The 22181-nt window shown below is 41.0% G+C and overlaps 1 protein-coding gene across 2 annotated transcripts in view; it reads right to left on the bottom strand.

Annotated features, from left to right (window-relative positions):
• The window catches only part of CTNNBL1 (catenin beta like 1), a 168041-nt gene that overhangs the window by 96677 nt on the left and 49183 nt on the right, over nt 1-22181 (bottom strand). For both annotated transcript variants that reach the window (XM_089896854.1, XM_022592451.3), the window contains exons 5-7: nt 18005-18102; nt 10024-10117; nt 6685-6776 (exon numbers count right to left, since the gene is read on the bottom strand). In XM_089896854.1, the coding sequence (XP_089752980.1) occupies nt 6685-6776; nt 10024-10117; nt 18005-18102 (284 nt within the window). The remainder of the gene's footprint in view (nt 1-6684; nt 6777-10023; nt 10118-18004; nt 18103-22181) is intronic.

The raw sequence follows: 22181 nt of genomic DNA, 5'->3' as shown, positions 1-22181 counted from the left end.
TTTCACTTTAAGAAAAATAGTTTTATACAAATCAAAATACAAAAGTGAAAAGCCAAGGGGTGAGCATGTCTATCAGAATGAAGGATTCGCTAATAAAATCACTTACTCAAATGATTTAAGTTCAAGTATTGCTAGTTTAAATTATTTAAGCCACACCAACTCATACGCAGCTTTTTAAGGGGTCAGGATTCTTGTTGCAAACAAGATACACTCAACTGAAAGAAGCCAAAAGACATCAGGCCACTAGAGCAATAGCCTTTCTGTGGTTCCAATGCCTCTTGTCTTTTATTTGATTTTATAAACTCCTGTCTCTAAGGTAGGAGAGAGGTTTCCTCTTTTTTTCCAACAAATATTTATTGGGCACCTGCTATATGCAAGACACAAAAATTGAACGTGACAGCAAACAGAGGTGAATTTGACATGAAACTGGCCCATTGTTACATCATTTAAAAAATTACACTGAATTAAAGTTAATTTTATCAAGTAATACATTTATGTTAAAAAAAATAAATAAAAGGACATGAACCTGGGATGAGACATACCTAGATTTAACTCACAAGCATGTACTACCTACGTGACACTAAGTCTGCAGTTCCCAAACTGTGTGCCAAGGTACCTGGGACATCATATTGAATTCAGAGGGGATTGCAAGGATTTACAGGATTTACAAGGAAAGCACAGTGACATCTCACATCTGCTGATGAGTGAGCACGTTAACCACTAGCTTCAGGTACATTTCTTTTTTTTTTTTTTAACATCTTTATTAGAGTATAATTGCTTTACAATGGTGTGTCAGTTTCTGCTTTATAACAAAGTGAATCAGTTATACATATACGTATGTCCCCATATCTTTTCCCTCTCGCGTCTCCCTCCCTCCCACCCTCCCTATCCCACCCTCCCTATCCCACCCCTCTAGGTGGTCACAAAGCACTGAGCTAATCTCCCTGTGCTACGTGGCTGCTTCCCACTAGCTAGCTATTTTACGTTTGGTAGTGTATATATGTCCATGCCACTCTCTCACTTTGTCTCAGCTTACCCTTACCCCTCCCCGTATCCTCAAGTCCATTCTCTAGTAGGTCTGCATCTTTATTCCCGTCTTGCCCCTAGGTTCTTCTGACCATTTTCTTTTTTTTTTTAGACTCCATGTATATGTGTTAGCATACGGTATTTGTTTTTCTCTTTCTGACTTACTTCACTCTGCATGACAGTCTCTAGGTCCATCCACCTCACTACAAATAACTCAGTTTCATTCCTTTTTATGGCTGAGTAATATTCCATTGTATATATGTGCGATGTCTTCTTTATCCATTCATCTGTTGATGGACACTTAGGTTGCTTCTATGTCCTGGCTATTGTAAATAGAGCTGCAATGAACATTTTGGTACATGTCTCTTTTTGAATTATGTACATTTCTTTTGATGACATCTTTTCTTTGTGAAGTTGGGTTTGAGTGGTTGCTGTGATAAAAGAACTATGTGAAAATCAGTGTGGAACAGGAATGAAGATGGTTGTGTTCAATCTGATTCCAAGGTTTTAGAAGTTGTGTAGTACAACTACACAAGAGGTACACACATCTACTGGTAAGTAATTGTGGTATTTAAGAATGAAATAAAAAATATATTTTATTTTAATTCATGCATATTATTTTTTTGAACGGCTACTAAAGTCTTAGGACATAAATATGTATTAAATTTGTTTGGACCTAACTACTTTAAATGGGACTGGTAGGTCCTCTTTGGCATAGAACCCTGTAAAAACAAAATTACTGAGATACTGATGGCACCATAAATTAAGAATGGTCATCTATGACCGAAGTAACATTTCCTGGTCTCAAGTTTCTTTATCTGTGAAATGGAAACAATAAAATAACATCTTCTTTGGAGAGTTGCTCTGAGAATTAAATAATATGGAAGTACCTAATACATAATAGTTGCTATAAGTTTTTCTGATGATTGGGATCAGAAATATCCAGGTTAGAATCTCAGCTCTAACAGTTACCAGCTATGTGATCTTGGACAAACTACTCTGCCTCTCTAACCTGATTGATATCTCTTACGTTGAGTGAAACTGGGCTAGATGGGAAAGCAGGAGACTAATCTTTCATGCCTAGCCAAAAACAAAAGTCACCATGGAAATTTTATTTCTGTTTAAATCTCAGCCAGAGATGACAGCCTCCAAGCCTGCAAAATACCAAACTGCCAAACTACAAGGACATTTAGTCAAAATCAGGAGGAAGGAGAATTTATTTAGCAGGTATAGCCTCTTGGATTTTGCAAAGCTAGTCAACAGGAGTTGGAGCTTTGGGGGCTCTCTTCTATCCAGGAGCCTGATGATCCTAAATCTTTCAGCTGTCAGAGTAATTACAGAGTCAAGCATAGGTTTGTACTCAGCATGTACTGGCCTTGAATAAAATTAAACTTCACCTTTTTTGGAGCTGCTGCTTTTTTGGAAAGTACAAGACATTTATGCTACCACCCACAGCCAGAAGCTGCAGATTATTTCTGCGGCTCACCTCCGGTACCTGGAACACATGGGGCAGGTTCAGACACAGCTACAGCCCTGGACAATAGTCAAAGCAGATTGTGCCCTACAAAAATCCCATCTCCTGGTCATAAGAGGCTAAGGACTTAGCATCAACCAGTTGTACATGTAGTATAACATAGCCAATTCTCATTTCATTAGCTCAAGCGCCAAACATTGAAACTGTTTTTGAAGCAATGATTTAATTGGAAACAAAAAGAATCTCAATTTTGTTTCCTTGAAAAAGAAAAAAGTTTTGGTGTTATTTTCAATAGTACACAATATGCTAATAAGTTTGTATTCCCCATTAAAAAGTGAACTATGGTGCAGTGTCTCTCATACTACTGTTACCTGCTTACCTGTTAAACCATTTAATGTAATCCTCCGCAATGGGTTTTATCCTTAATAGCAGCACAAATGAGTGAGGTTTCATTTAGTGAATGAAGAAATCCATGAGTATCTCTGTATACTGCTAGGCTACCAGTACATAAAGGAGATTCACCAATGTGCCACTCAGTTACTCAAGGACTACTGAATAAACAGGGGATGATCAGTTAAATAGCAGGGTTTTATCAAGCAATGTAAACATAAGTACTCTAGGATGAGGGTTCTCAGACTTCAGCATGCATCAGAATCACCTGGAAGGCTTGTTAAAACACAGATTGCTGGCTCCACCCCAAGCTGGGCAGATTTAATGAGTCCGGGGTGGGTTCAAGAATTTGCATTTCCAACAAGTTGCCAGGTAATTTTGATGCTCCCCATTGGGAACCACACCCTGAGAACAATCCGGAGGAGATACACATATGATGGAGTCCCAGTCCTTGCTCTTAAGGAGTTTAAGGACATTGGGAGAAAGACAAGGAGCACATATAAAAAGAGGAAAGTCTGCCAGGTGATGAAGAAAAGATGCTCCATGAAGGTAAGGGTCACACAGTTATAGGCATATGTTACAACCCAGGTCTGCTAACTCCCAGAAGAGAACCAGTAGAAAAAAAATAAAATGATTGATATTCAGGAAAGAAAGAGGGCAATATGGGCTGGGGGCAAAGCAGTGCTATGGAAGCGGTGCATGAAGAAAGTCTGGAGGCTTGGGTTTTAATTCTGGCTCTACCAGAACTAGCTGCATGAATTTGGGCAAGGCGCTTAGTCTCTACAGGTCTTGATTTTTAATTTTTTATCTGCAACAGAACTTATAAAATTCCTTTCAGTTCAAAAAATGATGGAGGCAATGTGGAAGAGTAGGGATTTAAGTTGGTTAATGAAGGTGGTGTATAATTTAGAATTACATAGGCAGGAGTCATTCCTGGGGGATGGGGGGAACATGAACAAAGACAAGACACAGAGGTCAACACTGTTGACCCTTGTTGACCTTTGCAAAGGGGGTAGGTACAAGAGATGTCTGAACAGTAATAAGGCCAGTGTTTCAAAACTGAGAAATGAAAGGAAAAAGGAAAGAAAAGAAAGATCAGGCCGCGTTAAAGGGCCTTGAAAAGTAGGCAGAGATGGTGGAATCTGACGCAGAGGGCAGTAGCATCACTCTAGGAAGGTTCTTGAATAGGGAATGGCATAATGAAAATGGAGTCTTAAATTAGTTTGGGAGCAGTGCGGAACAAAAATGCTCACATTTCTAGAGACCAGTGGATCTTAGTGAGGGTTGTACATTTATAATCACAGGTGGAACTTCTCTAAAATACACCGAAGACAGAGGCTTGAGACAGTAAGTCTGGGAATCTGTATTTTTAGAAGTTCTGCTGGTGAAAGTAAGGATCTGGGTCCAGCACTCATTCTGATTCACCATGATATTTATGAGGGTGAAGATAAAAATAAGCACTTTCCTAGGTTATGAGAAATAAGAGCAAGGCATTGGTTTTAAAGACATGCCTTCTTACTGGCCGCGCCCTTACGCAGAACCTTCTGTCATTAACGTTCTGGGCAGCACAGGATTTTTCTAAGGGTACTTGCTCACTAGTAAAATAACCAAATAGCATTTTAATGTTTAGATACCCCAAAGCCTTGAAAAACTGTTTCAGAGACAGCAACACGGCTATTTATGCCTTGAGGATTGCATAAACACTATGCCTAAAAGGCAAGAGTCAAAAGCTTGCAAGACTACCAAATGGACCTCTTTATTACTCTCATAAGGGTAATGGTATCCAAGCCAAACACCCAAAGGTCTCGATTTCCCTTCCTGTTACTAATCCAAAAAAAGACTGGCAAGTTTAAACACCTTTCAAAAGGCAGAAGAGGCCTTACATTCTGGTTTAATGAAGAATCCTTGATTCAGTATCAAGTCTCAAGTAACTGGGAAAAATTGGTCCTGATTTCAAAAAGACAAAAACTATTGGATTATTTTGTATATTTTAAGGTTAAGGCCCCAACCTATGGCTACCCCATCAACAATTCAGGTCTCTGCCATCTATCCTACCCCCTTAACTACGTGTTTTACTTTCCTCTCCCCTACTCCTCACCCCCAAAATGTCTCAAGGCTTTGGAGAATAAAGATTTGTTGAATAATGAGGAAAGAAGAAACCGAGGGAGATGTGAAGGTAATTACATGCGGAAACCAAAGGACATCAAAACTCATGAGAGGAGGTTGGAAGGAAGCTGCAACCTTCCTTGAGAAAAGGAAGCTGCAAAAATGACAATGAATGAATTAACCAGACCTGATTTTTCCTGAAAGGAAAGGCGAGGGCGAGGGTGTGTGTGTGGGTAGGAAGTTGCAGTCTACTGAACTATGCCTTAAGTTTATCCTCTGCCAGCAAATGTGCCCATACCCACTGATGACAATGTACAGCAGGCTAGCTGAATATCCTCAAGTCATGTTATGTAAGTCTATGTTACAGATATAATGGGAACAAAGGGTTAAATAAGAAGGATTGGGGAAGACCTAGACTGTCAGAGAGGGAGGGAACCATGGGGGCATATGATATCTTAGGCAGAATCTTCTTCCTTAGCCCTACACCAAGACAGTGCGGGACAAATCGGACCTGATGCACCTCAGACTTTCTGCATCTCTATGACACTCTGAAGCACAGCAAGGCCAGGACTACTTAAAGAATCATACCAGCTACAAACACGTCTTCCTCTTTCTCACTGAAAAGTTGGGAACCCTTGCTTGCCGAGATGATTTCAGTAGCACATAGGCAGTTCCAAACTGCCTTCCATCATACCTTTGGTTAACACTATCCTGAGAGAAGCTCTTACCTCTCCCTTTCCTCATTTACTCTCCGTGACAGCACTAAATGTTAAAAAGATGGTCAAAAGGACTATGCTAGGAAGGAAAGAGAATGAATAATCCAACAGAAATATGAACAAAGGATATAAATAGGAAGCTAAAAGAGATGAATACAAATGGCTAATAAAAAACTGAAAGCCAATACACTGTCCTCGATTTTAAAATTCCAAATTAAAATGAAATACCCATTTTCACTTATCAGTTTGACAAAATTTTAAGTTTGGTAATACCCAATGTAGGTAAGGGAAACAGACCCTCTCAACTATTAGATTTTGCAATATCTACCAAAAATGTTAATGTGCATACCCTTTGACCTATCAATTCTATTTCTAGGAACTTATCCTACAAATAAACTAACACTAGCGTTCAAGGAAAAAAAAATGTGCATGTGTACATGGGGATATTCACTGCAGCACTGTTTTAACAGTGAAAAACTATTATAAACAGGAGAATGGTTAAATTGACTTTGGTACAACCGTAAAATGGAATACTAGGCAGCCATTAGTTCAGCGAAAAGATCAACTTGCAAAAGAAAATAATATATCATTCTATTTGTGAAACACACACAAACACACTCACATACTCCTATTTACACAGAAAATTTCTGGAAGGATAGATAAAATATTGTTAACAGAGGCTGTCTCTGAGAAGTGGAACTAGAAGGAATCAGCAGAGGAGAACTTCTCAGTATAAACCTTCTGTACCACATGAATTTGTGTTGACAACATGTTTATATTATTTTCAGGGGCATTAAAGGGTACTTTTAAAACAAACAAAAGAAGAGAAGCAAAGAAAGAGGCAAGAGTTGCCAAAAGATTCCCAAACTAGATCACATAGCCTAGGAATAACAATCTGTGCCGATGACCCAGCATGAGCTGTGCCCAGAGCAAAGAGAGGTTTGAGCTACAGTCCCACAAAGCCAAACTTACCTTCAGCCTCTTCAGCAGCCACTGCAGAAGACCCTGCTGGGCAGCCTCTGTGCACATCTCAGGCCGGAACTCAGCCATGTTCTCCACAATAGCTGAAGGGAGACAGACACCAGTAATTTGGAAGGGCAACTTTGTTTCCATCTTCAACAAGCTTGCTTCCCATGACAGACATTTTATTCCTCTTTCCACTTCCCTGTATTCCTCCCAGCCAGATGCTGTGTTGTCATTTTGAGATTAACCAGGGAGATGCTATGGTTTTTCTTTTTTTTCTTCAAGTTATGTTACAAGTAAAACTCATAACTGAATGTGATGGAATTCAATAAAGGAATAGTGAAAGATTTTCTGTGTTAACAGGGAACAACACTACAGCAGTGTGAATATCCGCCTAAGAAGGCCCTCTTAATCTCACTGTACTAGAGTCCCTAAGGCCTGTGACTAAAGAAACAGGGGGCTAGCCAGAAGCCTTAAGGAAAAATCAGGGGATGAATTCAGAGCCTCTTCCTCTCCTGATTCATCCATTTTCAGATCTCTTTCTCTGGATACTGCAAGGGAAGCAAGCATGATCTTAACTGAACAAAATAATGTGCACAGAGGGGAAAGACCATGCTGGCAGAGGTAACCGTCAGGTACTCAGAAGCAAACATAACTGGTCCTGCTATCTCCTACAACAACCAAATTACTGTTTAAGGGAAAACTTTTAAATGAGGAGACAAAAAAAAGTGATTGTATGATTATCATGCTAAAAAAAGGACATTAAAAAAAAAACCCAAACCTGTAGTCTCATTCTATTGCATCCAGTGCTTTCCTTCCTTCAGGGCTCCATCCGCTCCCCATCCCAGGATATGTTGTTATCTATCATAAAGCAGATCAGAGTTCTGTGCTCTTTAAGCACAACGCCCAGCGGGTCTAAGTCTTGAGGAGAAAGGGCTGAAGAAAGCACTACACGTCCTATCTGCTTCCTCACTCATGCCAGCCTCACCAATGGCAAGTTAAAGAATGACCAGGCAGCCCCTCAGGGAGTGGATACAAAGCTGTGGGAGCAGAGTAGCAACAAGACCCCTGAGAGATGAAGATCATTTTAATAGCTTAATTACTTTCTCACATTTTCTAAGAAATCAGCTCATTCATTTTAATCTCCAATGCCTTTATCTTATTCTGCTTACACTTTAGGTGGCTTTCTATTGTCCACTAGGATAAAATCCAAACATCCTGCCAGGGTTTAGAGGTCTTCCATAATCTGGACAAACTTACTCCTCCGGTCCCATCTCCCACCACACCTACCTCACACTGCCACAGTACATTTCTAGTCTTCCCCCAAAGTCCTTGCCCATTCATGGCTTTACAAATGATACTGCCCTGCTCGTCTCACATTTCTCCGTCAAAATGCCCCTGTCAGGACTTCCCTGGTGGCGCAGTGGTTAAGAATCCTCCTGCCAATGCAAGGGACACGGGTTCGATCCTTGGTCTGGGAAGATCCCACATGTTGCGGAGCAACTAAGCCCGTGCGCCCCAACTACTGAGCCTGTGCGCCTAGAGCCTGTGCTCCAGAAGAGAAGGCACCGCAATGAGAAGCCTGCGCATCGCAACAAAGAGTATCCCCCGCTCGCCGCAACTAGAGAAAGCCCGCACACAGCAATGAAGATCCAGCGCAGCCAAAAATAAATAAATAAATGAATAATTTTTTAAAAAATGCACCTGTCTTCATATTCAGCCCTAATCAGCTACCTGCTCCTACCCAGCAACTTGGAGACCCTTCCTCTTCACTTCCATAGTGCTCCCCACTATTATACCATTTGTCACCCTGTATTACCTTTCCTTTCTGTTCAAGACTTTCCCATCACTCTGCCTCTTAAGAAGAACTGTGCCTAATTCATCTTTAATTTACCCAGTGCCTAGAACAGTGCCTGACAAATATCGGATGGTTAATAAGGGAAAGAGGGGTGAATCTCCTGAGCTGTTGGTAAGGGACCAAGTTGAAAGTAGACAGATCTTCATAGACTGCCAGACCAGTGCTTTTTCCATTACATCAGGCTCTTTTTATTAACTGTCAGTTAAGACTTCTGATGCTCTTTCTACTCAGCAGAATTCAGCATTAGGCTAACAGATGGCAATGCCAAATTCTGGCTCTAGACTACAGCCAACCCCCAAATCACAGACTGTTGTGTTCTCTCTTCTCTTACTCCCTAGGTGCCACGTCTTCCTCCTTCTTTATGATAATCTTCACAGTAGAGAGCATAAAACTATAAGAGAAATCTGTGCTAGACACAAAGGAGCTGGGAGAAAATCTAATCTCATCAAAATTTCTACTTCTGCTGGGCCTTGTTCATTTCTCAAGCTCTGCTTACAGATATGTCACCTTTGGTTTTATAAGACAGTGACCAGTGATAAAGAGGACTACCCAAAAGCACGATTTTAAATAGGCTATTGGTTCAGCAACTTTGCAGGGGGAAAGACTGGAGAGACTCAAAGAGGAGGAGGAGGAGGGGAGATATTGCAGAGGAATCCACTTAAATGAACATATGATAAAGGGGCAGCCAAGTTAACAGCAATATTTCAACTCACAGTTTACACGGCAAAGTACACATAAGAAGTGAAAGAAATACTCTTCTTCAAATAAAATGTCCTATAAAGGTACAAGCATACCTTGGAGGTATTGTGGGTTTGATTCCAGACCACTGCAATAAAGCGAGTATCACAATAAAGCAAATCACATGAATATTCTGGTTTCCTACTGTATATAAAAGTTATGCTTACACTATACTGTGTGTAGTCTATTAGGTATGCAATAGCATTATGTCTAAAAGAATGCACATACCTTAATTTAAAAATACTGGATTAGTATATAATGCTAACCATCATCTGACAATGCAGAGTTGCCATAAACGTTCAATTTGTAAAAATGTAATATCTGCAAAGCATGACAAAGTGCAATAAAATGAGGTATGCCTGTATACAGCTGTTCGAAAGTTTGTAGTTCCACTGAAGGGAAATGTGAAGAACCAACAGAAGGGGATTCAAAAATGGTAAAATATACACTTTCCAAAGCAAAAAAAAAAAAAGAATTCATTCTGCATAGACTTCATCCTAACTTTTGGAGGCAAAGGCAAAGGCCTGCTCAAAGAAGCCAGCGGTTTTTGTCCAGGAATGATTCTGCTTTTATTACCGCAAGCCAAAGCAAAGCAGCAGTTATATGAAATCTACACAAGGGTCTTCATTTGGGAGCAGAAAAAAGGAAAACCCTCCTGCTGTTGACTCTATAATGAAGGAGGAAGGAAATGAGTACCAAACCCCAAAACAAACAGAAAGAAACTCAGAAGATGCTGGCACCCTTCCCCTTACCGAGAGTGTTGTGGACGCCATCTGCCTCTTCTTTCACAGACTCATCCAGACGCTCCAGATTCTGCACAAGCAGTGCCACCACTTGCCCGTCCACCTTCAGCAACAGGGGAGCAAAAGGAGAATGGGATACATGTCACAAACAGTCTCCAAAATGTTGTCATTCCCATACTCCTCTACTGAATGAACAAAGTAAACAACCTGCCGCTTATGGTTTACAGTATGCTCTCCCATCCCAATACCTCTTTTGAGGCTTGAAGTGACCCTGAGGCAAAGAAGGGGCAGGCATCACTATCCCTAACTTTAGATTGAAGCTTAAGGGAACAAGGTAAAATTCAAGGTTACATATTTAACTGAGTGACATACTAGCACTTGAACCTAGGCCTCTGAAATCAAGTCCTGTGCTCTTTCTACTTCTATGCGGTATTTAAACACCTTACAAAAATGCCATCTTAAGTCAAGTCACAAGTTTATTCAAGTCAAAAGCACATTTCTAGACCACAGCACCAAGAGATATTCAGTTGGGAAGTTTACTTGCCATATTTACACTAACATCAAAATTTAGGGTTAAACTCAAAACATTCCTAAGTTTCTACATCAAGCTTTTATGAAACTATTACTTTTGAAGAACTTCTGACTCCTTCTCAAAAAGAATATTAACAGAATAAAATACCTTATGTTTGTATTACACATAATGCATAAGAAAGCAATTACATTTCTCTTATTGAATTTGATTCACATAACACTTACAGGAAAATTTTAGTAGCCACATCATATACATGATATTCAAGAGATTAATGACTTAGCCAAGACCACACAGCTACTAAGCAGTGGCAGCAGAAGCAAAAACCAAGCTTCCTTCTTAGGTGAAATAATGCTTACACTGCTTCACACTACCTTGTGGCACAATGTGTGCCCTTACAGAGACTGCCTTGGGGAACCCTGAGGCACACCAAGGAAGATAACTAAGGAAACACCTAATAATCAAGAAGTGATTATCTATCTGGTAATACATTTCTAAGTCACAGACAATAAGTAAACCTATACTGGAAGATAAGATCTGCTGCATACCCATGGTATATCCTCTCTCTCATCACCTCAGTTTCTTCACTTAGGAAATGGGAAAAAGTTGTAAAGATTAAATGAAATTATATGGCATACTTTACCCTGGGTCTGGTTCAAAAATTAAGTAGAGAGTTTGAATCTAGCCCTTTACTTCTTCTGATACCTGATTATGCACTGTTCATATCTCCCATGGGCTAAGAAAAACTCAAATTCTTTGAAGGCAGGCACTGCACCATCATTTATCTTGGTACACTCCTCAAAGTCAAGTGCAATACTATACATTCAGTAATTTTGCTAAATTTAAATAAACTGACAAAACATTCTACTTTGTGTACTGTAGTCATATTTTTGTCTTTTGTTTTTTTCTTTTTGCGGTACGCGGGCCTCTCACTGCTGTGGCCTCTCCCGTTGCGGAGCACAGGCTCCGGATGTGCAGGCTCAGCGGCCATGGCTCACGGGCCCAGCCACTCCGCGGCATGTGGGATCCTCCCGGACCGGGGCACGAACCCGTGTCCCCTGCATTGGCAGGTGGACTCTCAACCACTGCGCCACCAGGGAAACCCTGTAGTCATATTTTTATATACATTGCTCCATTTACTCTCATGTAATCCTCACAACTTTTACAGGTGAGAAAAACAAAGGTCCAGAGAGGTTAATTAGCCTGGTCAAAGTCACAAAGCTGGTGGCAGAAGTGACCAACTCCGAGACTATTTTTTCCCATCATATCCTGTCACTTCAATGAGGGGAAAAGAAAGGAGAGGAAAGAAAGGAGAGAGAAGGAAATGATCTCATTCAACTGATGCCTCCTGAACACTTGTGTATAAGGCACTCTATGGACAATTCAAACTGAGCCTGAGGATGGAACAATGGCAAGAGGGACAGATCTTCAAAGAAGATCTTTACTCTTTCTGGGTGAGACTTAAGGGAAGCATCTGGATGGGGGAAAAGCTGAAGTTGTTGACTAATTTGGGATACCTGAATCACGAATGAAGCAGATTTTTCTAGGCTCTCCTTTATGCCCTGGTGTGAGAAGCAATGAAAGACACTAGTTGCAGATTGGAGGGGATGCTGATGCCAGAATTGAGAACTCCTGTAAATACGAGAAAGAGCTGTTTCCCTTTCTTGTATCAAGGAGATATACAGTCTTGCTCTCAAATCTCACAGCCAGAAAAAGCTTCACCAAAGAAATCCACTGCAATATTTTCCTTAATTAATTGGACAATTTGCGTATGTGAGAGAAAACAGGAAAACATCTGGGGGAAAAACATGAACCATATCACAGTTTGTTTTTCCCTACATCACCCTGACTGACTTATAATCTCCCTGAATCCTAAAGCAGCGGACACTGCAACTCTGTTGGGTATCACACTGCTTGTCGGTTCTGCAAACTGCCTCACCGGTTTCAACTGCTTATTGATGCTTTATGCGCATTATCCCCCCATCCCCTTTCCTTGATTCCTAGTTATGTTACCCATGGTCTGCTGTCTGGAGAGTGGTGGGGACAGTGGCAGTAAGCAACACATTCAAATCCCAGAACTGAATGGTTATTGGTAATGGGTGTCTGGCTGGAGGAAATCTTTTTTTCTTGCTACAAAAATCTAACTTCTAACAGACAGCCTTTTTAAGCTTGCAAAGTGTGAAACTTTATGTTTAGCTGGGTTAAATGCAATTTTATCTGAATGCAGGAGGGTCAAAGCAGTCAAAATACATTTAGCTGAGAAAACCCTCAGGAAAACATTTGTATTAAGCATAGCTCCAGATATCATCTAGTAAGAAGCACAAATTAGCTTTCTGTCCCTCTAAACTCTTGGGTCTACCACCTTCCTGCCTGTTTTGGACCTGTGACTAACTCTGAAACTAAAACCAAATCCTGCTTAGGGATTAAAGCATCAGCTAGAGTAACCCTGGCCTTGGAAATCATGACTGTCTTAAGCCTGATGTTTTCTGATAAGTCATTGGCTTTTTCCACTTGTTACCAGGGCTCCCAAACAATACTCCACCAGGTCCTACTGAGACAGGGTTCAAGGGCATGATCAGTCATATTTTTCCATTTGACCAGAGAGGGTAGATACAAGAGAAGATGAGGAAATAAAAAAGGGATAGAAGAGGGGAGATGAGAGCGTTTGAAGGATTCCTTTTCTATCTTGCACAACCTGCCAACAAGGTTTCTCAAGAGTTTGACTGGAGCTTTTCTACCTACTATGAGTTCTGGAAATTTCATATTTAAAAAACAATAATAAACCCTCCCCCTGCCCTACACACACACCCACTGAATCTTGACCACGCAGTAAGTTTTGAAAACACACATAGTAACATGGTCACAATGTAACTTAGGCCTGCTGCAACCTAATATATCCTCGCTTCCACTCTTGCCCCTCCAATCCATTGACACAGCTCCCAAGAGTGGTCTTTCTAAAATGTTAGGTCAGACTATGTTACTACTCCCCTGAACACTGGCAAGCCCACCCGAACTTACTACAAGGCCTACAAAGCCCAGTGTGGTCTGGCCCTGACGGTGCTCTCTCCCTTCACCCCAGCTGTGCTCCAACAATACCGGCCTTTTTATTGTTCCTTGAGTATGTCAAACTCATTCCTTGCCCTTGGTCATTCTGAATGGCTGGCTTCTTCTCATCACCCAGAACTCAGGCCTTTCCTAACTATCTAATTTGATGTGACTCTCCAGTTGCTCTACAGGACATCATTCTATGTTAATGCTCTATGTAACAAGGAGTCATTACCTGTTTTCTCGTTTACTTATTTACTGTTTCTCCCGACACTAGAATACGAGCTCCACAAAAACAGACTTTGTCAGTCTTGCTCACTGCTACATAAGCAATTCTTAGAATCCAGAACACACTAAGCATTCAATAAACAATTAGTGAAATGAATGACCAAATGAATTCTGCTTGAGAACAAATACAGATGAAGGTGAGGACGTGAATAGAAATGGGAAGGGATAAAAGTGGTAGCATCCAGAAACTTACATAAGTACCCTTGGAACAACCAAAAACCTGCCAACTTCAGCCTCACCTGAGCAGCACAAATGCATTGCCACCAGCTCAAGCTTCAAAATTTACGTAGGGTTAATTGAGGGCAAGAATGGGTATAGGGCAATCTCCTGGCTCTCCACATCAAAGCCACATTGTGAAACTATAGTAAGTGGTGGCTCCCAGCCACATTTCCACCTCCTCTGGCTGTGATCCCTCCAAGCACCCTCACATTGAAGCCTCCCTACAGGGGCCATGGCCAATACCTACAGCTCTGCCGCCCCTCCTGGTTCTTCCCCATCAGAAGGGATGGCTCTCTCCTCCTCATTTCCAAAGAAGCTTGCATCTCTCACAGTCATTCTTAATGCTCTGCCTTGTATTATCATTACTTATTTCATCCTCTTTTTTTTTTATTAAACTAAACATCTATCCCCCCATGTCTCATTTAGGTCCACACCATTCAGATGTTTTTGGGTATTTGTTCAAAATGTTTTTTGAACATTTGCTGAAATGAAAAAAAATGTTTGTTGAAGTCAACAAATATTCACAAACATTTCACTGTGTGGCATGTGATATACATCCTTTTAACTTGACATTTACTAAGTACTTAATATGTCCCAGACATTTATACCTTTATTAATACCTTTATTAAGACAATGGCTAACATTTATTGGGTGTTTACTCTGTGCCAGACACTGTTCTAAAGATCTACTAAGTATCTCATTTATTCCTCACTTCAGCTCTATGCAATAGGCACTACTGTTATCCCCATTTTACAGAAGAATGAACTGAGTGCAGAGAGGATAGGTAACTTTCTCAAGGTCACACAGATGGTAAGTGACAAAGCCACCACTTTGGCCACTCCCCTGATCGGGATCACATCTCAGGGAAGACAAACTTAAAAACAGTGCCAGGATATACACAGTGGTAGGGGAACACAAATTCTGCTGAAGTGATGAGTCTGAAAAAGACTCAGGAGAGATAAGGTTTAAGTGAGGCTTTAAAGAATGAGTAGTATTCCAGATAGCCCAGGGGAAGCAAGCCTTGCCAAGCTGAAGGCAGATGTGAGCAAAGGCATGGGTTTGCCAAGCGCATGGCAAATTTTGGGACTAGTGAGTAGGGAAATGACTGTAATCTAATCATGACTCTCAAGGAGTCCAATGTCCAATGTCCTCTTAAGAGAGGCATGCCAGAGAACTGCCATCAAAGCACACACCCTGTGTTCCCGCTCTTCAGAAAAGAGTGTATTTTCCAGGCTACCAAATCAACTTGTTACAAAGCACAAATATTTGCCTTTTGCATAAGTAATAGCAGTGGATATAAACCAAACCTTAAACCCCAAAGATCCCTGAGAATACCAGGACAGCACTCTCTCCCCACAAATGTGCTATTCTATTGCTTAGGACCTCCAAATGAGAAAATGACCAAGGCAATAACTGCAAACTGAACATCACAATAAATTCTACTACATGTTCTCTAGCCTCTGCTCATTCAATTCCAGGCCTCCAATATTGGCCCCAAATTAAAACTACGAAGACAACTCAACCCTTGTAATATGAGAATGCTTATCAAACTTCTTCCTGAACGCAGCACAAGGGTAGAAAAAAAACAGATGAAGACCACCTGCCAGTTCTGCTCTCTGATATTTACTGATGGCTCCTGACTGGCGGCAGATAAGCAAATAATATATGGGAGTCTAGAAATGTTCAATCGTTTGTGATTCACACCAGCCCCACCAGTATAAAGCTGTAAGAGTCAAAATCTTAAAATAATATAATAAGAAAGAAACTAAACAAAACAAACAGAAGACCCTGTATAGCAGCTACCTAATGGCTCCCCAGACTGAGGATGAACTGTCTCTTCCCAAACAAACAATAAAATCTGCAAGATCCAGCTTTCATTGGTGGGCTTGGCAACACAGAAAACACAAAGGGGGCCTTTGTGTGAATTGCTGTTTCTGGGTACGTTTTACAGGCAGCAGACCAGCTAGCTGTTCCTCTCTTGTTTCCTCTATTCACACAGGCAAAGGATGATAATTAAAATCAGCCCAGAGTCCAGGCAGGAAGGCTCACTCAGGGCCACTGTAATTAACCTCTGAAAGGTAAGACTACACAAATGACACTGTGGGGACATGCAGAAGGAGCAAGCATCTTCCTTCAGATGCTCCTCCAAACAAAAGGACACCCCGACATCACCCTTTTCTGTCTGCACAGTGGTTCAAAGGAAAAATAAAGGTCCTGAATTCTACAAAAGTGGCAGTTTGCTCTAGGAAGGAGCTTGAAAGAAAAACGGCCATAGAAATTTTCATCATACTCAGTCACAAATGGCCCTGCGGGACTCCAGCCTCGCTCTCTGTAAGAGACAGTCCTTCATATCCAGTGGGTTCACAGCCCCTTCATTCACACCAAATGGTAGCTGTGAGCAAGGCACATGGGAAATTTCTCGTGTCAAGAACCTCAAGACAGAAAGGGTGAGGAGGTGGTGGGGAGTGTAGCAGTGGGGTCTCAGAATCATTTGGGGCCCTCGTCCCAGCCACTCTGATTCAGCAGGTCTTGGATGGGGCCAGAAAGCAGCCTAACAAGCACCCCAGGTGCTTCTAATACAAGTGGCTACATGGACCTTTGATAAACTCTGCAAACTGCATCAAAACCAGTACCTATTAACATTCTTAACCAGAGAGAAAAGACCAGACAGCAGAAGACAACAGAAAGAATGGAAAATCAACAGAAACTTGAGGGAGATAGCTTGGTGGGTGGGCAGAGCTCCACAGGCAGTATCAGGGTAAGAGGCTGGAGTAGAGTCACTCCTGCCACTGGCCAGCTGTGGGGCCCTGGGGCCCTCTCCCATGCCTGGTAGGAGGGAAACTGGTGCTGTGGGACAGGACTGCAGTGGGGATCCCAACATGCAGAAGCTCATCTTTGCTGTTACAGGGACTGGCTGACAGTGATGCAGTGGAAGGCTTCACTTCTGCACCTGGGCTTCCTCAAGGGTAGGGTGAGTTGAAGAGATTACATCACTTCACCTCACATATAAATTCTTTGAATTGGCTGCTTCCTGGAATAATACCTGAAGAAGATTCTGAGGCCTTGCCTAGGCTCCACAAAAAGGAACACAGAAATCAGCTGACCCTGTCTTCTGCAGTCAGTGGCTGCTACTTGGACCTGGATGAGCTAGAAGGTTTGTTCTTGTTTTTAAACATTCTCCGATTCCCTATCCGTACAACAAATAATAATGATACCTGTCTTTACTAGCGCTTGGGATTATAAAGCCCAGAGGAGAAAAGAAACTCTTTTCTGCAAAAACTCTTTGTAAAAAGGTCAGAAGCAACACAGTGAGGGCAGGCGTGCAGGAATGTGGAATCAAAGAGAACACAGGTTCAAATCCCAGCCGTGTGACCACGGGCGGGTTGTTTTGCCTCTCTAAGCCTCAGCTTCATGGCTATAAATGGGAATTATAGCAGTAATACCCTTCTGAGAGGTTACAGTGAGGATTAAATAAAGTGTAAAAAACAAGAAAACGCCTGCCTACAGCACATATTTAATAAATACTAGGACTCTACAACCCCTGCCCTAACACAGTTCCAAAGAATAAAGTACCCCACATGTTGCACTTCACTTTCCTACTCTCCTCATTCAGTCCCACCTTGCCACTCACGGGCCCAGCCGCTCCACGGCATGTGGGATCTTCCTGCTCTGGGGCACGAACCCGTGTCCCCTGCATCGGCAGGCGGACTCTCAACCACTGCGCCACCAGGGAAGCCCTGGCTTGTTTTTTTTTTTTTTTGCACTTTACTTTCTTACTCTCCTCATTCAGTCCTGCCTTGCCACAGAGCTCTTCCTGACACCCAGCCCGTGCCACTCACAGAGACAATGGTGGGGAGGATGCCAACACCGCACACACACCTGCAAAACCCAGAGGGACACGTAACTTACCAGAGCGTCAATGAGTACTTCTGCTCCTTCTTCACTCTCATGGAGGGTGTCTATGTCTGTTAATTCCTGAAGCAAATCGACCACAGCTATGGACACATGTGAAAAACGTTAAGGGTAACACATACATATGAAAACCCAACTGACATTTTATTAAAATATTTGGTTCCCTTCCATTTCCTGGTCAATCGCTTCATCACCATTTCCCTTTGATACACTCTAGTTTTATTAACATCTCTTCAACAAGGTTTTACTCACAGTGGGTGTTCAAAAAATGTTGGTAACTGCTTCACTTAGTTCCTTTCCTTATGCTGCCTTCCTGGCAACTTATTCCATAGGTTCAGTGCATTTTCATAAATTTCAAAACTTCAAATAGATCACTTGGGAGGTCACTTTTCCAGTGAGAAAAAGGTCAACACCCTTAAGCTTACCTCATAATTTAAATTCTCGGAACTCAGTATAATCTTAACTATCTTCCACACTTCACCTTCAAAGACAGTAATGATTTCTTCTGAGATAAGATGGCTGGTGTTCACCAAGGAGTCTTCAGAAATCAGGGCATGACAAAATAGGTTTAAAATGTAGAGGGAAGGATCTTCGTTGGACTGTGCTAGACCCCACCAACCTCCCTTCCTCTTAAATACCATGTTGCTTTGGACATAAAAGGAAGGTGAACAATGATGATTAAACACAAGGCAAAAAGAGAGACAGGGACATACAGGAGAAAGAAAACATGAAGGAGAGAAAAAAGGAGTTATGTTTGGAAACTGGAAGCCCAAACTAAACTAAGTTTCCCTTCCCTCACCTTGGACGCATACACACACACACACACACGCACGCACGCACACACATGCGCGCGCACACACACACCACTTGCTCTGTCAGCCAGCATTTACTGAATGCTTATGATGAGTGAAGCACTGTGATAGTGACAAAGGCAAACCTATTCACTCCGGGCCTCAGTTTCCTCATTGATAAAATGAGGAAGTTACGGTAACTAAAGACATTTAAAAAAATTATACACCACAGGCAATTACCAACATGTAACAAATGAGGAATACAGACAACTTGAACTGCACACATTCTGAAAAAGGAGCAAACTGAACTGGGAAATAAGGAAAGATTTGCTACAAGATGACTGGTCAGAAAACAGGCCACTAAATAGATGAAGGCAGGTAGGCTAGAAAGCAAAACATCAGGAATATAGACAGAGAGATTAGAATGTACAAAGGTATATGAAGAGGAGAAGAAAGAGGATTAGGGACGGGGGAGGGGAGAAAATGATAACTAGACTCATGAAGAAAATAATATCTTGAAAGAATAACGTAATAGCTGTGTGCAGGATGCACTAAAGCACTGTGAGTGTTGGGTTTGGGGGTGGGTAGATGGGGAAAAGCCAGGCCTGAAGGAGGAAGACCTGCTCCGAAGCTACAACACACAAAAGAGCCCAGAAGTGAGATGACAAGGGTCAGAATCAGGGCAGTTTCAATGCAAACTGGAAAGAAAAAATAAAAAGAAAGATACAGGACATATTAACAAGAATGATAGGACCCGCTAACTGCCAACTGATGTTACAGGTATTTTTTGAACATCTTTTGCTAAAAGAAAAGGTATTCAAAGGTTTGTTTTATTTATCTATACCTGACCAGCTGACCATCATGAATAAGTAATTAAGCTTTCCGTGTCTTATTCTTTCACACTTTAAAGTAATATATACGCAAAACTTGGGTGTGCTATGAAATTCTATGTGTATAATGAGATTAAAGGTCTTTGGATAAAACTCCTTCATGCGTATAGTATATAGTCTTTATTAACAAAGTAACCAGAAAGCTCTTGACACAAAGACCACGTATCAAACATGATGTATAGTAAACTAAAATACGTAAATTGTTTGAATTAAAAAACAAAACAAAACAGCCTAACCAAACTAACCTCTAGAAATTCTGAGTAGTAGGAATTAGTAGTTCTCCCTCTCTAAACACTGCTGTAGATGCCATCATAATAACTACCATTTTTAAAAAGTCATCATTATGCCAAGCACTGTGCTACTGAATTCTCACAGCAGCATTATAAGTGTGATCCCCATTTTACAGATAAGAAAGCGAAAGCTCAGAGTGGTTAAGTAACTTATCTAAAGGTCACTGCAATAGTAAGGGAGAATGTTAGGTCCACCTGATTCCAAAAACAATACCTTTGCCCGTACTCTTCATATTAATGCACAGGGGAGTATAAACCAGGTTTAAAAACAGCTAGATTCAGGTAAATTCTAGCTATTGACCCTACTATAATAACAGAGAAAAGGACTGTCACTTACTTCATCATAAATTATTAAAATCCCAGGAAAAAGAATAAAATGCTAACAACTCCTCATTCTCTTCATCTGAGAAGCTCCCATATTTATTCTCTTGAAAAGTTCTTACGTATGAGATGTAAAATTCTTATTATTTTTTCACCTGCTTATTTAATATGCATGATGACATTTCATCCATCCATCTATCCATCCATCCATCCATCCACCATAGAGTCAGATGTCTATAGGACAAGGATGTGAATTGGGCATGCAATAAGTACTATCATTACATCCCCTGAATAACATCATGCCCCACTAAGTACTTAATAACTATGACTATTAATTAAACATTAGCCTCAAGAGACAGGTGGGGCATATATGAAAGAACAATAGATGAAGAGTCAGAGCAAACTCGAGGACGGGGGTCATATCATATTTATCTTTGCTTCGTATCTTTAGTGAACCAAACTGTCCCCAAATTGTTAATACTATGGAATCTTGCTCAAGCTCCTTTATTTCCTTACAGCTTAGTTTCCTCATCTGTTAAGAGGTGATAATGATCTCTGCCCAGCCTATCTCACCCAGTAGCTATAAGGAATAAATGACATCATGTATGTCAAAGGGCAAGTAAATCCAAGTACTGAGAAAATAAGAAAGCACTAAAATAAAGATTGTTGTTAGTCAATTCTTCCCACAGAATGGCCAAACCCTCATTATTGCCTTCATTTTTTCTAAAACCTCTAAAATCTAAAATTTAAGCTAACAACAGCATGATCCTCCCTTTCTGGGTCACAAGGGGTTGGAAGATCTAATTTTATATTTCAGCTATGCCACAGAAATTCAGATTGATCAAGTCCTTTTTCAGCCTCTAAGGTCTTATGGGACAGTATCATATTTTTCTTTGATTATTCTTATACCATGCTCACAAATGGGTCACATTAAACCTGGGGGAAAAAAGGAAAAGAAAATTTGACAATGGTGATCGTTTTATATAGGAACAGAATAAATGTCTAACTTTTACCAAGAAAAGTCATTTCTTATAATGGTCCAGTAGATATCTCCTTGCCTACTACACTCCTGCCTCAGTTGAGAAGTCAAACAAGAAATCACTTACCAGCTACCAGGTCTGGTAAACAACTCATCAATCCTACCATTAACTGATTTTACATAAATTCTCAACTTTCACCAAATAGCATTTCAGCAAGGCAGTAATGAGTCCATAATTGTAATCATCAACTCCCGAGTAATATAATATGATCCAGAAGATAGAGGTCATTTGAAGACCAGAAAGAGGAATAAGAAGTGAAACTAAAGATAAACAGATGAACTCTCAGTCTTAATGAGAAAATTCAGCATGGTCTGCCACCCATCCGGCATTTCTTCACAAGCAGACTCGGGGCATGGGTGATAGGTTTTTCCACTGTAGTTACAATTTCATTTCACAAGGTAAAAGGCTCTCCCATCCAAGTGCAATAGGAAAACAGAGAGCCTGTCTTTGCGAATTACCAAAACACAGTTTTTGATAGCCTATTTTGTCATGTCGGGTAGAAAGGACACCCCACTCACTCCCTCTGCACCTGTCCACTGCTGGGGCAATAAGCCAGTACAATAAGAGGCGAAGTAGAAAAGACCAGCTGGGTACAAAATGGCCCACAACACAATGGCTTTTAGAAAAAGAGGCGTGTTTGCTTTTATTTTGGCTTTAGATATTTGATTTTTTGGCGTCATCTCATGTAGAGTCTTGGGACAGAAACGGGGCATCAATTTCATTAATCTCCAGTGAGATGTGACCACAAGGAACAAAATTATTAAAAGAAAAAAAAGATAAAGAGGAACAAAATATATTAAGCAGATGGCTTTTTTTAAAAGTCCTTTCAAAAATGCTTCTTT

This window comes from Delphinapterus leucas, chromosome 15 (genome assembly GCF_059928025.1).
Source record: "Delphinapterus leucas isolate spDelLeu-1000000601 "Yukka" chromosome 15, BTC_Dleu_Yukka2, whole genome shotgun sequence".
Lineage (NCBI taxonomy): Eukaryota > Metazoa > Chordata > Mammalia > Artiodactyla > Monodontidae > Delphinapterus > Delphinapterus leucas.
The sequence above is the reverse complement of the archived record's forward strand: the minus strand, read 5'-3'. Positions and strand labels throughout refer to the sequence as shown.